We start from the raw sequence: 16,827 nt of genomic DNA on the forward strand, positions 1-16,827 counted from the left end.
TCCCTGTATAAGTTCTGCAAGTCTGTACGATCAAGGCTTTCAGTTTCAGGGTGAGAATGTTGTGCCTGAGCATGGAGTAGCGTCAACATTTGAGCAGTTCACTCAGTTTCATGAAGACATGTGTGATTGGGAAACTCACGTGCAACTGCAAAATGATTTGGTTGAGCATATGTGGACTCATGTTGGCAGCCAATAGATGTATCTTCTTTTATTCGTTTGCAAAACTATGTGAAACATTTTTATTTGTATTTGGCTTGTAAAACTATACTATTTATTTGGGCGGCTAAACTATTTTGCTTGTTATTTCATTTCACAATATGTTTGAATGCAAATCAATGTAAAATTGGCCGGTCAGCCGGCCACGCCTGCACATATAGTTGGGCGCGCTGCCGACCCATATGAAAAACAGGGCGGACGCCGGGCGGGCGGCCGACCCAAACGGACAAAAAGCGGACAAAATCGCCGTCCGTTTGGGTCGGCCCGTTGGAGTTGCTCTTAAGGCCAAGCATTTGCGATGTTTTTCCCATTCATATTCTTCGGTGTTTTCTAACAAAAAGTGCGCAAGGCTCACCTGACAAGGAATCAAAGCTCCATTCAAATATAAGCTTGGAAAATAAAAATTGTTACATATTCATTTATCATATCTTGGTGCATCGCGCACCTGTGACAAGGATCGATAAATCCTCCGTACGTGGATGAAATAGCTCCAACAAAGCCGGAACCACGACTTCATCCAGCGCTGAAATATGTGGACGTGCAATTTCTCATTGGAACTCCCATAGTGTTTGATGAAAACGTTTCTGGCAACGCCTTATGGTGCCACCATTCTTTGTCGATCATTGTTACTCGGAGTTTGAGACCAAGTTTGCTTGAAGTCAATGTCACATCCGCTTTAATGGACACGAAGAAGCTACAGATGAGCCACGGGAAAGATCCCGTGTTCCATTATACGAGACCATGAACGAACAAAATGCACAAAATCTAAGCAAAACATACAATGTTTGGATCATTTGTGCAGCACATAGAATGCACGTTTGGTCATGAGCGGTGAGGTGGCTTCAATAGGACAAGTTTGTTCTGTTACATTCTGGCTGCATTGTCTAACGAACGATTGGGTATTACCGGGGAAACCATATTTGACACGCGTTATGTCAAGTAGTCGGAGCATCGCACAGCGGAGCCCACGACTGAGCCGGCCTGTTTCGTTTTTTTTTGTTTATATTTTTCTTTTTCTTTCCTGTTTATTTCTTAATGTTCAAGTATTTTTCGATACAATGTTCAGAAATATAAAAAATGTTTATATTTTAAAAAAGTTCAAAAGTTTAAAAATGTTCCTGTTTTAAGACTTTGTTTATAAAATCTAAACATATACAAAAATTCAAAAAAACTTAGAATTTGTTCATTTCGAAAAAATTGTAAATGCAAAAAAATATAGAATTTTGAAACAAAACTTTATTTTAAAATTTTGTTCACAAATTAGAAAAACTTTGGGAAAATGTTTTGGTTTAAAAAACACAATGTCAAAATTTGATCAGAAATTCAAAAAATGTTTGCATTAAAAAATATAATTTGGAAAAAGTTGTTTGAATTTTTAAAAACTTGATCACAAAGTTGAGAAATGTTCTATTTTCCAAATATTTTATTAAAAAAACATGTTCTAAATTTCAAAAATTGTTTAAATCTATCGCAATTTATAGTTGTTATATCCCGCGCTACCTATTTAGACACCGAATCTTAGGAACTACAATGGCTAGCGACCTGCTTGACCATGCTTGCCATGTGACAGCTAGGGATTCTAGGGACCAAGACCACCTCGTGGTGCGGCTACACGGTGGGATTGAACACGAGATAGCGACAGGATCTGTGCGGCTTTGGCCTCGACGGCAGCCTCGCCCAGGGCATGATCGTCGGGTTAACCACGTGGCACGTGAGCAAGAGGGGGCCGTTGTAGCAGTCGTGCATGCACAGTCGTAGTTGCGGTCGCGGGGCCATGCCTAGCCGAGGCCACCAGCGCCCCCTCCTCCGCGTGGAGCGGCGGAGAGGAGCACGGGGGCGTAACGGTGGTCCGCCTACGCCTGCTGTAGCCGCGGGTTGTGTTCACGCTGGGACAGCCCGAGGAAGATGCCGGCGAGGGAGAGTGGTAGGAGGTCGGTTCGGAGCATGTTGTGGCCGTTAACGGCGCACGGCATGCAGCGGGGCTGCGCTGGGGGGGAGGTGGCAGAGGACCTCCACGAGACGAGCATGTCCTCTGGTATGTCCATGACAATGAGGAGATTAGGAGAAGAAGGCCGGCGTCGTTGGGCTGCCTACTACTTTCTGAGAAGATCTGATTTGGGCATCGGCTGCAAGCTCGGTCACATGGGCCTGGAGAGGGAGTCCAAATGAGTGAAAAAATAGAGAGATTTGGCGGGAGGGATGGATTGAAGGAGGGGCGTGGCGGGAAGAGGTCAACACTCTGGCAACCTTTAGTCTTTGGAAACGGGCCCACACTCACATGCGTGCTGACACCTCTGTTTCTGAATCCTAAAATTTCTGAAAGTCCACAAAACAGAACAGAACGACCCACGCATTTATTCTAGCGTCCAGTCGAATAAGATCAAATCAGAACCTGACCGTCGCATCGTGCCGTAACGTGCACATATCAATCTACGATCATGGAGAGATATGGCACTCACCCGAATCTGAATATATACGTGCTCCATCCCCAGCACATAATACTTCACTCTGTGCATTTCAAAACCGAACCGAAAAACCATACCGAAAATAAACCGAACCGAATCGATTTTATGGGTTTTATGGTTTCTGGTTTCGGTATGGTATGAACTTTTCATACCGATTTGAACTTTGGTTTTAATGGTATATACCGAAAAACCGAACGGTTAACCGAATAAACCAAAGTAAAAAAAATTATATTTCTTGAGATGAACAACCATTTTTTTCTTGTACATGAGTCAAATTCACTAATAAGCATGTAAAATTTTCTTGTAACATAGTCATTTTTCTCTTTTTAAAATGCTAAGCACGTCCATAACCATCAATAGATGAATTAATGCATGCATATATACTTATATATATAGTCATATTCTATTTGTGTAAAATAGTATGTGTTTTGAGTCATAAATTTGCAAATTATTATTACGTCATTTTCAAATTCGCGTCAACTTTGGTTTTTATGGTATATACCGAAACCATACCGAAATAATTTGGTATATACCGAAACCGAACCGTATTTTAATTTCATACCGTATTTACCGAAATATTAATACCGTATAAACCGAAAAACGTATAAACCGAACCATGTAAACCGAATAAACCGAACGCACAGGGTGAATAATACTGCATCAAAAAATCAACCTGACCGCAACCAATTCCTTTCGCCGAAACGATAGCATGTCTCCGTTAATACAACAACGACCAACTGACCAACACATTTTACGTATTTCTTCCGTTTAGGTGTATAAGTCACCTTACGAAAACCAAATAATCACAAAACACTTAGGCACAGTACATTAACCTCCACCTTGTATTTTATTTCTTGACATATCAACCAATAAAAGATGTGGGATGTGCATGTTTTTAATGACTTGAGATTATCAAACACGACATGCGGTGGTTAGTTCATTGCATGCAATGCTATTAATTAGCAAATAAACGTTAAGTTCTCTCGTTTTTCCTTTCTTCTTGATTGCGGTGCACGACCCAAGATGATTTATTCACTTGGACAGAGGGCGTACCAATACTCCTACCCAAAGAAGAAGAGGAAGAAGAGGAAGAAAATCTTATTTGTGATTAGCAGATGAGTCCATGCCTTCCACCGAGTGAAATGAAAGGCTGCCACCGTCACCTTTATGCGGAGACGTATGATTAGACGCGTAGACCAGTGGGAATCTTAGGGTAAAGCTAGCTAACCAGCCCAAAAGTGAGTAACGTGTCGTGGGCTAACAACGATAATCAAGGCACCTTTCTCTTGTCCTGATAATGGCCATGCAGCCACGTTAATTAACGAAGCTGTTGCCTGGCACCCTAGCTTGACTTTGCAGCTGCATGCAGGCCGGCTAATCTGACCGACGGACCGACCGGCAACGTTCTCCGACCACCGTCCGTATGCGAGTGTGTGACCCCGGTCGATCCATGGCGCGTGGTAACGGCATCAATCGTTTCTTCCACACAGATCCATCCACCTGCTAACTGGTTAATTAAGCAAGCTGCTATACATTATGCTACCAGTACTAGTACTAGTTTAATCCGGCGGCGCGTACGGCCGGCGGTGCATGTGGTTGGGTAATCGCCCGTCGACGTAGCACATGCCCCATGTTACACCCGCCAGCTACCACGTACTACGTACGTACATACGTTGATACGCATACACACGTCTTTACTTGTTCTCATCTCATCTCATATTTTTCCTTCCACACCCATGCCATGCCATGCATGCATGCATGTGCGCCGCTTTTGTTTCCCGCCTTTCTTTTCCACCGTTTCGTCTCGCCCTTTTCTAAAATTAAAATGCATGCACGCATGTGTCTACAAGTCATACCAATGCACATCAAATCAAGGGAATATTTCTAGTTCCAGCACATAACTTGATTCATACTACTACACAAGAAATCAATTAATTAGGTGCACTGTATGAGGTGAGGTCGATGCGATGCTTGGTATACGAACAGCATTTATACAACGCATCCATCATGGTTTATGCACGTATACTGCCAGATCAAGAATGTGCCGCCCGTACGTACACTAGTGTAGAGGTACAGTATACAGTACCGTACCACAAATTTGGTTGTACGTACATACACCGGCCAGTTGGGGGCCCGTGTGTGCGTCCAACACAAAGTACGTACGTACGGATGGATGGACACCTGCCCCCCCCCCCCCCCCCCCCCCCCCCCCGCGCATCGATCCGCGATCAAGTAGGATAACACAGGTTGTTGAGTAGAGTCGATATAGATATTATCAGTCGTACAAGGACAAGGATGGTTACATCGATGCAGGTGCGTCTCACTGGCAGGCAGGCAGAAGCCCTGTCAGTCCATTGCCAGTATACTATACTATACTCCTAATTAAGCACCCATGCCCGATTAGTTTACCACTCCGAGTAGTAGTACTAGTAGCCATTATCGAGCTTCATTAGCTAACCCGTAATAGCAGTAGGAAAATGGATGTGAACGTATTGATTTTCGATCGGGCTTTGTGGTGCTGGAAAACGGAGAAAGTCTTTGGATGCTTGCGAGTGGCATGATGATGCAGACGGCTGTGATTCGCGCGCCTAGCTAGCTCGCTCGTAGCTGGTCAAGGCCATGCAGATGCACTGGGGGGGTCTCCTCTCTGCGCTGCGTGCATCTAGGGCAGCCAAGCCATGTGCACCCCAGCAACATGGCACGTTCGCCTCTGCGCCAAACCCACCCCCGGCGAGTAGTTTAATGCACATTCTACGTGGTGGCCGTGGCCAGGGCTCCTCCTCCAAGTGTACCGCCGCTGCCTGCCGAGCCTCCGTCCGGTTATAAATGGGGGCGCCCACCACGGAGAGACCTCATCCCCCTCCTCCTACCCACGCCCAGCCAAACGCAGCCAACTGACGGCACGCTACGCTACAAACAGTGAGCGTGAGCCCGGAGTGTGAGTACGGAGTGGTGAGTGAGAAGAATGGGGAAGGGGAAGAAGCTCGCACTCCCTGCGGCGGCGCCGCCGCTGGTGCTGGCAGTGCTGCTGCTCTCCTCCCTCCACGGCCGCTGCTCCGCCGCTGAGGAGGTGGAGGAGGCCAGTGCCAGCCTGGACACGGGCGTGGTCGGCGGCGAGGCCGGCCTGCTCAACTCCAGCGCCGTGTCCATCGGGCAGTCCGGCGTCGCCCGGGCCACCTGGTACGGCGCGCCCAACGGCGCCGGCCCCTACGACAACGGTATTTCTTCTCGCATTCTCAGATCTGGAGCTTTGCTTTTGCTTTGCCCCGTTGCTTACAACAATGGCGGACGGGTGGATGTGGATGTGGATGTGGATGCAGGCGGCGCTTGCGGGTTCAAGAACGTGAACCGCTACCCGTTCATGGCCATGACCTCCTGCGGCAACCAGCCGCTGTTCAAGGACGGCAAGGGCTGCGGCGCGTGCTACAAGGTACTACTCCTCTACTTGCTTCACTCCACTCCACTAGTGTCACTGGCTGGAGTGATTAGTCGTCTTCTTAATCGTCCTTGGATGCTCTCCGCCATCGACCGTACTCGAGTCAAAGCCACTAGTAGAGTGGTTGGCCGGCTGGCCCATCCCCACTTTACTTTGTTCGACCGAGGCCGTGCCACTGCGCGTGCGCCTGCACCGTTCGCGTGGCACGGCTCCCCATGCAGCGCAACGCACCAGTGTTCCGTGTCCTCTTGTCTGTCCAGCAAAATGGGTTTTATTCATTTATTTTTCTAGTAAAATGTCAGAGATATTTTCCCGTCCTACTAGTACGTACTAGTGTTGGTTTTCTGATGTGTGCTATGCTAATGGGTATATGTGCGTGACACCGACGCAGATCAAGTGCACGAAGCACAAGGCGTGCTCCGGGCGGCAGGAGACGGTGGTGATCACGGACATGAACTACTACCCCGTGGCGCCCTACCACTTCGACCTCAGCGGCACCGCCTTCGGCAAGCTCGCCAAGCCCGGCCGCAACGACGAGCTCCGCCACGCCGGCATCATCGACATCCAGTTCACCAGGTACTTTCTTTGCTTCTTTTTCTTCTTCATTTTACCTCACTCCACTCCACTTCTTCACCCAGACTACTAGGAGTACTACTAGTAGTCTCAGTGTGCCACCGACACTGCGCGCGTGAGCTCCTCTGCAACCTCTCTGTAGCATCAACCGTCCACATTAACTGCTAGCACTGCACCGGCATCCTCCCTTGTTCACACACACACAGACACAGGCGAGGTGGACACACGCTTGACTGCGGCACATGCCTCGCTGCGCACCTCTTGTCGCCGTGCACTGTAAACAGCCCAGACATGCGTCGCCATCACCACATCGAATACTATAATCTTGTGCCCGCCTTTTTCTCTGGAACTTTGATCAGCGAACAGTGGCACCAACATGAAAAGATTCCCCTCCAAGCACATATGCATCTAGATCTAGCCGACGGTGACCTCTAATAACAACAACAATGGCTGATGAGATGAAATTTGCAGGGTGCCTTGCGAGTTCCCGGGGCTCAAGGTGGGCTTCCACGTGGAGGAGGGGTCCAACGCCGTGTACATGGCCATCCTGGTGGAGTACGAGAACGGCGACGGCGACGTGGTGCAGGTGGACCTCATGGAGTCCGGCCGCGGCCGGCGGGGAGGCGGCGGCGGGCGGTGGACGCGGATGCGCGAGTCGTGGGGCTCCATCTGGCGCCTCGACTCCAACCACCGCCTCCAGGCGCCCTTCTCCCTCCGCATCCGCAACGAGTCCGGCAAGACGCTCGTCGCCCGCAACGTCATCCCCAAGAACTGGAGGCCCAACACCTTCTACCGCTCCATCGTCCAGTACAGCTAGACCACCATTGACGGAGGAACGAGTCCGTTGCAGAGCTCTGTTTTGGCGGGAGTTGATGCATGCTGTTTTGGCGGGAGTTTTAATTAATTAATTAATTAATATTCTCAAGTTGTATCGTGGGAAATAGAGGAGGCACCCAAGCGTGCGTGTTCAAGCACGCTGGCTCTCCCGCCCACTTTATTAGTCGTCGTCGTCCTATTAATGGTTTCAGACTTTGCGGGTGCATCTGCTGCATGCAACCTAATACTTATATGTAACTGCATGCTCTGTATCCATGATCACATTTATGTAGTATGTGTGAATCATGCATCATCACATCGGTCGGATCAGACTGAGCAAGGCTATGTATAAATGTTCCTGCCTTTTAATTTCTTTCGGTACTTGATTTCTACTACACTACTACTATTTTTCATGCATTTTTACTACCTTTGTACTCTAGACTACTAGATTACAGCGACGACGGGAAAAACCATTTGAGGAAGTAAATTTCAGAGACTAGTCGAGTAGTAGATCCATCTTCTCTTTTCTTTCTGTGAAGAACGGCGTCTATACACTGTTAATCTGAGACAAGTGAGTACCAAGAAATTCAGTCATGGACCGGTCAAAGCTAGCGCTCTTACTGACTGAAAGAAAGAAACTCAGTCATGGGCCGGTCAAAGTTATTGTTCCAGTTTCAAACAAAGGTACGTACGGGTACTCCCATAGCCCCATGTCTGAGCTGCAATTGCAGAGGCAGAGGATCATCGATCCTATTGACGGATCGGATTAGCCCTGTTGATTCCTTGTAGAGCTCTGTATGGCTCTGGCGGGAACGGTTTCTCTTCAGGATTTGAATTCTGTGTCCTGAATCCTGTGCGCGAGCGTGGGAAGAGGAGGGGGATTCATGTGCTGCATCATGTGTCCATGAAACACCCATGAGCCAATTATACGTGGATCACGTGTGATCCATGATTCATGTCTTTCTGTTTTTTCTTTCATCTTTCTACGTGTCTAAAACAAGCGCGCTGCATTCATATGCAGTGACGGGTGAAACCATTTCGACAAAGTAGGTACGAGCATCTACGGCCGGGCTCCTCAACCCTCGTACAGTGGTGGCGGGAGGCGCTTGCCCACTGCCTCGCCGGCGCCTGTGCGATCCATCTGGCGCCGCAAAGCCATGGCGGCGGCGCGTCAACCCCACGAGCTCCAACCGGGGCTTAAATGCCGACATGACTCATGGCGCGTTCGCTGCCATGGAGCGCCGTTCCCGCCATGCGAGGCAGAGGGCGCAAGAGGCCACGACAGGCCCTAGCAGATTAGGATGCGGAGGCCGAGTCACACGCCGCTCCGGAGCTGGTACAGGTGGCCGGCGACCCCTGGCGCTGCAACCGCCTCGTGGTTGACGTGTTGGGCTCCGACCACAAGAGTAATATCGTGGACGTCACATCGACCGGCGACGTGCAACCCATAGACTCTGACGAGGAAGAGTAGGCCCTGGGAGACAACGGCGCCTCAAGTCCCGTGGGCCGGTCCGTTTCCCATGTTCTGCTCTATCTCGCCGGGGACCACACCTTCATTCCGAGGAGTTCAGACGGCTGCGGGACATGGACATGGCCGTGGAGCCGAACAAGCGCAGGAGACAATTTAGATTAGGTTCTACGTTGTATGGAATTTTATGGATTTGAGGATTAGTAATTGAGGTGTGGAAGAGAAAATTTGAGATATCACGGTCACTGTCAACGGATGCGCGCGGACGTTTGATGGGCGGGATTAACTGTAAGATGTTATAAAATACAACCGACTTGTCGAGTAAGATCGAGTTTCTGAGCTGGAGGCAGGCGTGGACGCATGATGTTACCGACTGACAGAGGCATTTAGTCATGGTCCGGTCAAAGTTAATGTTTCAGTCCCGGACCAACGTACACCCGAGCTCCCATGAACTTCCAATCGCAGAGCAACGAACGAGCTGCGGCTTTCTGTAAAGGAGGGCATCTTGGTCTTGGTTTTGATTGTTTTCCTTATCCTACATCCCTACCACTACACTTGATCGACTCCTATTCTTTCTTTGGGACTTTACAGTTTCGCGCATCAATCTTAAAAAAGGCTGGCATGGGCATGCACTGCATCGATCAAGGCGATCAACAAGCTTTACGTGCCATTCTATTTTCTGGCTCCAGTCTATGTATCCCATCATTATCATTTTCGTCAGGCAACAGCGGACAAGTTTGGGCTGGTCTCTATCGCAATGCTTGCATCTGAGTCCGGATGTCATCCGCACGCCGGTCGCGGCGTCCGGCATCGCATCTCCATCATGTTTGTTTCCAGTGGATCGCATTCATGGCATCAGTCAGAATATATTCTGCTCCAGCAAGAAAGAGTGATTCATTTGCTGGCGATGCCAAACTAGAAACAGAGGCAACCACAGCTAGCAGTGAGCCAGCCAACATCCGTGAACAAGAACATTTGAGAAACTTTGGCGTCTCTACTGTTGATTTTTCCTTTTCTTTCCATCTTTCCTTTTCCTTTTTTGAGACACTTTGGACATGTATATAAAAAATGTTCTTGACGTATATAAAACATGTACATGGAAAAAGTAGATGTAAAAAAATATGTTTTACAAAATGTTAATCATGTATTTATAAATTTTTAAATGTGTATATATAAAAGGTTCCTGATGTGTACAGAAACATTACAATGTTTAAGGAAAAAGTAGACATAAAAAATATACATCCTAGAAAATGATATTCATGTGTTTCCAGAATGTTGAACGTGTATATAAAAATATTCCTGGTGTATACCAAAATTGTACAATGTGCATAGAAAAAGTAGACATCAAAAATACTAGTTGTCAAAAAGGTTATTCATGTATTTGAAAAATGTTAAACGTGTATATAAAATATGTTTTCTAGTGTATATGAAAAATGTACAAAGAAAACAAAGAAATACAACCGAAAAAGAAACACAAAGGAAAAAAACAGTATAACCCCAAAAAGAAATAAAGAAAAAACCATAGAAAACTAAGATAGAAACAAAGAAAAAATAATGAAAAAAAGAAAACTGAAGTAGAAAAACAAGAAAAGCGAAAGAAAAAATAACAGAAAACACAAAAAAGAGAGAAATAAACCAGATGAAACCATTATATAGAACGAGCGAGCGAGCAGCCACGTTAACTAGTCGGCCCATATGTGTGAACCGTTCAGGTGAGACGAATGCTATCCTTGCTATAAGCGAGATATATCATTCGTGGTCCTTTTTTACCAGTTGGGAATCTTCTAGAAGATTCTGGATATTTTTTATCTTTATATGAGTTCTCTATTTCTTCATAACTTTTTAAAAAATCTTAAATTTTTTACTTTAGAAACTTGGAAATTATTCATTTTTAATAAATATTCGTGTTTTTCAGAAAACTTTAAAAGTTCCAAAGAAATGTTCTCATTTTCAAAAAGTATTCGCATAGTCAAAAAAAACTTCAGAAAATTTAAAAAATTATTATTAGAACATTTCATTGAAAAAATGAGATGTTCAAAGAACCGGTTGATATAGTGATCGTGTCGCTACTCGCTACATCGGTCAGGTCCCTACAGTGTTCATCGCAAATAAAAGACATCACTCCGCACAACTGTAATTATGCCGACCCAGGCAGTGACTCTATGCGTCTTGGTCTCATTTTGACGCACAGAGTTCCTCGTAAATGAGCGACGATAGAAGGCCCACGAGACATTGAATCCTAGGACGATGATTTGGATGCATATTTTGTGGGCGCTGTTGTGTATCACTCATTGCGAGCGGGATCGCTACATCGCTCACCACAAGCCACATAATAGAGTGATCCGGCAAGAAAGAGTAATCCGTTGGTGGCGATGCCAAACTAAAAACACAGTGCCATGCACTAGTGCAAGGCAGGCAACCACAAGTTTTTGCATGGCACTGGTTTTAGGAATCTTAGAGTTTGGTTTTCTTATTAGTTTTGAGAACTTTTTTAGAAGGTTCTTGACCATTTTTTTTCCTTTTTCTCTTTATCAAGGGGCGAACGAGCAAACCAAATTGGTCCGGCCCATTTTACAGCAGGAAAGCTGGATGCCCCTACCAGTTTGTGAATCTTCTTCTAGTTTGGTTTCTTTTTATCTGTTTGTGTTTTTCAAAAAAATTCTTAAATTCTTAAATTTTTTTGCTTTAAAAAATGATAATGTGTTAACAAAATCATAAATTCCATAAAATGTTCACATTTTAAAAAATGTTTGCCTTCATATGAAAAATATTTTCCTTTTATTAAAAATGTTCAAAAGTTTTGAAAGCCTACAACAAATTGGTTGCTGCAATGGCTCAGTGCTTGTCGCAGGAAAATAACATCCACTCTAGTGCAACGGCTCAGGCAGCGATGCTCTGTGTGTCTGGTCGATATTTTGACGAACAAGGTGTCCAATAGAGGGCGTTGTCTCAGCTGGGAGGGGATGTGTCTCGTTTAATGTGAGATGCACTTCGCGCCCACCTAAAGCGAGGGATATATGGCCCGGCCCATTAATGCGTCAATGCCGCACATCTAGGTAACAAGTTATGGTCCGGCGGTAAACTCCTCAAACTTAACACTTTTTAAGGGATCAGTTAGAAATCCTCTAAACAGGAAAAAAACATATGATCATCGCTTTATTATACTCCTACTTGTCTTTACATACCTCTTGATGACTGTACTAAACCAGGAGGCGTCTTCTTTTTTCTTCAAAAAACTGAGGCGTCTCTGCTGGCAATTCCTATTTGAGGCGTACCACGTAAAATAGTTGCCTATTTGCATAGGGGCGAGCTAGCAGACCAAATTGGGCCGACGCATTTTACCACAGGAACACTGGATGCTAGTACCGGTTTTGGAATGTTTTTAGATAGCTATTTTTTTATTGTTTTTGATTTAGCTTACCACTCATGCCAAGTGGTTCTTGACAGGCCTTTTTTTTTCTTTTTTAGAAGGTTCTTGACAGGCCTTTTCATTTTATTTTATTTTTCACGTTGTCAATTTTTATTATTTTTTCATGATTTTAAAAAATCAATTTGTATTTTTTTGTGTTTTCGATTTTTTTTATATTTTCAGAAATGTTTTTAAAAACGTTCAAAACATTCATAAGTGTTTTCCTTTCCATTGAAATATGTTCAACATTTTGAAAACCAACTAAAAACTGTTAAAAAAACCCGGTTGCTGCAGTCGGGGCACTGCGATGCTCATCAAAGGAAAAAACATACATCAGCAACTGAAATTGGGTTGCCCGAGGTATAGACATGTGTGCATCTGCGCAACATTGTGACGAATAGAGCGTCCAATAAGAGCTTCTGTCTCTGCTGGGAGGGGATATGTATCGCTTAGTGCGAGTTGCACTTCATGCTCTCCTATGCTGAAGGATGTATGGGTTGGCCCAACATACCTGGGCATGCATCAACGCCTCACATCTATGTACCATGTTTTTTCCTTTCTTGTTTGGTCTGATTTTTTTCTTTTTTTGTATTTTAAATTATCCCAAATATGTATATGTATTTCAATGTATTCCCTCCCTGCCGTTGCGCGAGGGCTACACGGGAGGGAGAGGGTGGGTGCCGGGGGTGGGGGTGGGGTGGGGGGGCTTGTTGGTTCCTCATACCAACGTACTCCTGCGCTGCCATGTTCTCATGTCTGAACTGCAAATCGCAGAGGAACGGACAAGCTGGGGTGCTAGCTAGCTTGGGCCCAATTCTTTACGCTTCAGGATTCTCCAGAATCTGATTATGAGAAACTGCACATAGAATCAAACGTCCAGTTCTTTTCTGAGATTCCAGCCTAAGATTATTGTATGAGTTATGTGCTGAAATGTCTGTGGAAGTGGTAGTTATCGACCAGACGGGGGAGGGGGGAGGAATCAGAGATTTTTATAAGTCTTCGAAACAGGCAATATCTTTGAAGATGCGAAAGAAAAATAGATAGAAAGCTACACAAAGCATGCACTCAATGAAAAACTAACGCGTGCGAGCCAATTAGCGCTTGACCACAGCTCATGCATGCGTCTCGTAGCGTGCTCGTTCTCCAATGTGTAACGGCCAGCGTCCAAGTGGACTAATTGGGAGTTTGCAAAAAAGAAAAGAAAAAAGAATGGACACGTGGGAAACTAACTATACTAGTTGAATGCCCGTGCGTTGCCACGGCGCTTTCAATTTTTTTTCTGACTGCACATATATACTTAAAACTTGAAGAATTGTGTGCCCTTTCAGCGACATCGTCTTGAGACCATTGTTGATGGATTCCTGTTGAATGTCAACCCTTTAGTTAAACTTTTTCTGTTTTATTGTGCTACACATATTGACTTATGGTGACTTGCGTTGTACAAATTACCTACAACACATGGACAAATATTGTACCAAACATATACTTATTATCATAGGTTGATGCATGCATCTCATAATTATCAAAGGTTCCAATAATCAAGACGGGCGGATGTCATACATGAGTCATCGCGTTGCAATGCTGATTTGGCACTTGAACAAGACATGCTGTTACTACTTTTTAGTTTACACAATTCTACAAAGGACAGCTCCATCCTTCATCGTCATGTAATTTTGTAACTTGAACCAAAAGAAGATTAGAATTTATAAACTAATCAATTGTTGTGAGAGAACAGTGTATGGTATGCGTACAATATCATATATACTAAAGAAATTACCACATGGATTAAAAATCAAGTAAAGTTGTATATCAAAACTGTATCTTCGCCAAAGTTCTATCTCGAGCTTACTATTAACCTAAGGGAATTCAAAATTAAAGCTTAAAAATCATAACACAATAGTAAGAATTCAACAACGTTCATTATTCCATAGAGGTTCTGGAATGGACACGATGCAAAACCAAAAGGACAAGCAAACCATAGTAGTTAGTATGAAAATGATCACCATCAGGAAAGAACAATTTTCTTGAAATTTTTTCTTCTGGAGCTACTGACATGCACTTTACTATTAATCAAGAAAGAAAAACATGCACTTTACTGAGATATGAAAAATTATGATACTGCAATAAAACTTTACAATTGAGTAGAAAATGACCAAAAAGGAGTGCTCCATGTGCCTACGTGATCTTACTTTTTAGTAATGTCACAAGCTGCTTTATAAAAATTTAAAAACAACTTACCTGCTAAGAGTACAAAACGGCATCTACTATCCTCTAGGTGTTTTGATTACAGACCTCACCAACATATATGCATTCAACTTTCCGGCTAGCACCGATGATAGGAACTCCTCTTGTGCTTCAGCTCAAATCTCTAGCTGAGTTTAGACCATCCTGTTACTAAACAACTTCGTGCCACCAACATCCCTGCCACAATCGTGTCCTCATCCGACACACAATCATAATTCACACCGTAGCCTTGATAGTGCAGGGAGCTGCAAATTGGATTTGATTGCTCATAATCATAGAACAGAAAGGGAGGAGTAAAGATCAAATCCACCAGAGCAAACAACAGTTGTTGTGTGGTTTATATGTGAGGAATCATTGTCAATGGATATAAAAAATGTTGGGGCATCGGCTATGACATACGACATTGATTCGACACACCTTGCGGCGATCCCAGCGACGACGATGACAAACCGGCGGCAATGCCCTCATGCCTCAGGTATGGTGACGTGCCGATGACGATGGCCAGCTCGGAGCCCATGTACGGTACATCAGCGCCGAGTATGTGGACACGATTTCCCGGGCGTTGCGGCTGCTGAGATTTAAAATTCACATGTGTTATTTAAAATGAAAACATAGGTTTTAAATAAAAAACACGAATAAATAGGCGTTCTCTTAAAGAAAAGGTGTAAAGAATGAACTATATACACTGAGTAGTCATTACATGAATCAGAAGTAGAAGCGCTACTACAGGACAAAAAATATATATATATATATATATATATATTAAAACCGGTTCTTCTATCTGTATATAACCATGCATCATTAAGCTCAATATACTTCATTTTTCGCCGAAGTCAAGATCTATTGCGGCTCAATGCAAGCAGCTTCAATACTGAACCTTCGATATAGAATTATACAGGGCAAATTTGACAATTTTGACCTCGGGACGAAATCATTTCGCAGAATGAACTGGGTGCGAAACTATTTCACTCCCTTGACCCTTTTGTATAGCGCCCGCCACGCCGGCGCCACACCCTATTGTGCAGCGCCTAGCGCGGCGGCGTTGCACTCCTTTCCACCGTGGCAGCCCCTGGGCCCGCACCTAGCAGTGCAACGCCTCCGAGCTAGGCGCCACACATGTAAAGTGCAGCGCCTAGCCGTCGGGCGCTGCACTGTGACTTAGATCCAGCCGCGCCAGCCCTCTCCTCCCCCACCCACCCCATTGCCAGTTACAGAACAGAACAGGGCGGCGGCCCTCTCCACTCCCCCTCTCAATCCCCTCTCCCAAATCCTTCAGATCCGACGATTTGGTCCGTGCATTTCTTCACCAATCCATCGTAGAAGGTACTCTCCTCCGATCCCCTTCTTTCTATCCATAGAAAATATGATATTTTGAAGATTTGGGGAATCCTTGTTTGATTAGATTAGATTTGAATCTTGCATGTATTAGAACTTTGCATGTATTACAACCCTTGTTTGTTTGATTTGTGGAACCCTAGTTTAGTTTATGGAAAAGTTATTTGTATGAAGTAGGCCTAGTTTATGGAAAAGTTATTTGTATGAAGTAGGCCTAGTTACTTGTGGAACCCTAGTTTATTAGTTTTGTTTGATTTGATATGGTTGGATACATAGATTGATATGGTTGCATCTAGTAGGCCTACTTTAGTTTTTTTGAATTGAAAAGATAATCGTGTTGACAAGAATGCTTTGTTGAAATTGTTAGGATGGTTTGGCTTCTCGATGATCATTGGGACAAACAACACCGGCCGTACGCTATGTCGGTGGAGCAGCGAGTAATACTGAAAGTGGCCGGTGTTATGAATTTCGTATTTTTTTCAAACACAAATGCCCCATATGTAATGTTATGATTTGTTTGTTTGTAGGAGCTTGCACCTCTGAAGCTTCGGTCTCACGGGGTCACCCTTGGATGGATGCGCTATGATGAGCGGTACACACCGTATGTAAGGGAGGCAGGACTTCTCCCTTTCATTCAATTGGTCAGCCGGTCGACGCCACCCAACAATGCTGCAGCACTCACCGCGCTTATTGATCATTGGAGGCCGGAGACACACACTTTCCATCTTCGGACCGGGGAGATGACCGTGACGCTCCAGGATATTGCTATGATCACCGGTCTTCCTATCGATGGGAATCCTTTATGTATGAACACCGATTCTGATGGGTGGCGCGCGCAGATGCATGCCCTTATTGGTATGGTTCC

General features: G+C 44.9%; 1 protein-coding gene across 1 annotated transcript; it reads left to right on the forward strand.

Moving 5' to 3' along the window:
- Positions 1 to 5,515: 5,515 nt before the first annotated feature.
- On the forward strand, positions 5,516 to 7,898 carry LOC123099130 (expansin-B4). The gene is made up of 4 exons (XM_044521274.1): positions 5,516 to 5,899; positions 6,002 to 6,111; positions 6,509 to 6,693; positions 7,162 to 7,898. The coding sequence occupies exons 1-4, from the start codon at positions 5,647 to 5,649 to the stop codon at positions 7,505 to 7,507; spliced, it is 894 nt and encodes a 297-aa protein (XP_044377209.1). The 5' UTR covers positions 5,516 to 5,646; the 3' UTR covers positions 7,508 to 7,898.
- Positions 7,899 to 16,827: the final 8,929 nt, after the last annotated feature.

This window comes from Triticum aestivum, chromosome 4D, assembly GCF_018294505.1.
Source record: "Triticum aestivum cultivar Chinese Spring chromosome 4D, IWGSC CS RefSeq v2.1, whole genome shotgun sequence".
In the NCBI taxonomy this organism is placed as follows: domain Eukaryota; kingdom Viridiplantae; phylum Streptophyta; class Magnoliopsida; order Poales; family Poaceae; genus Triticum; species Triticum aestivum.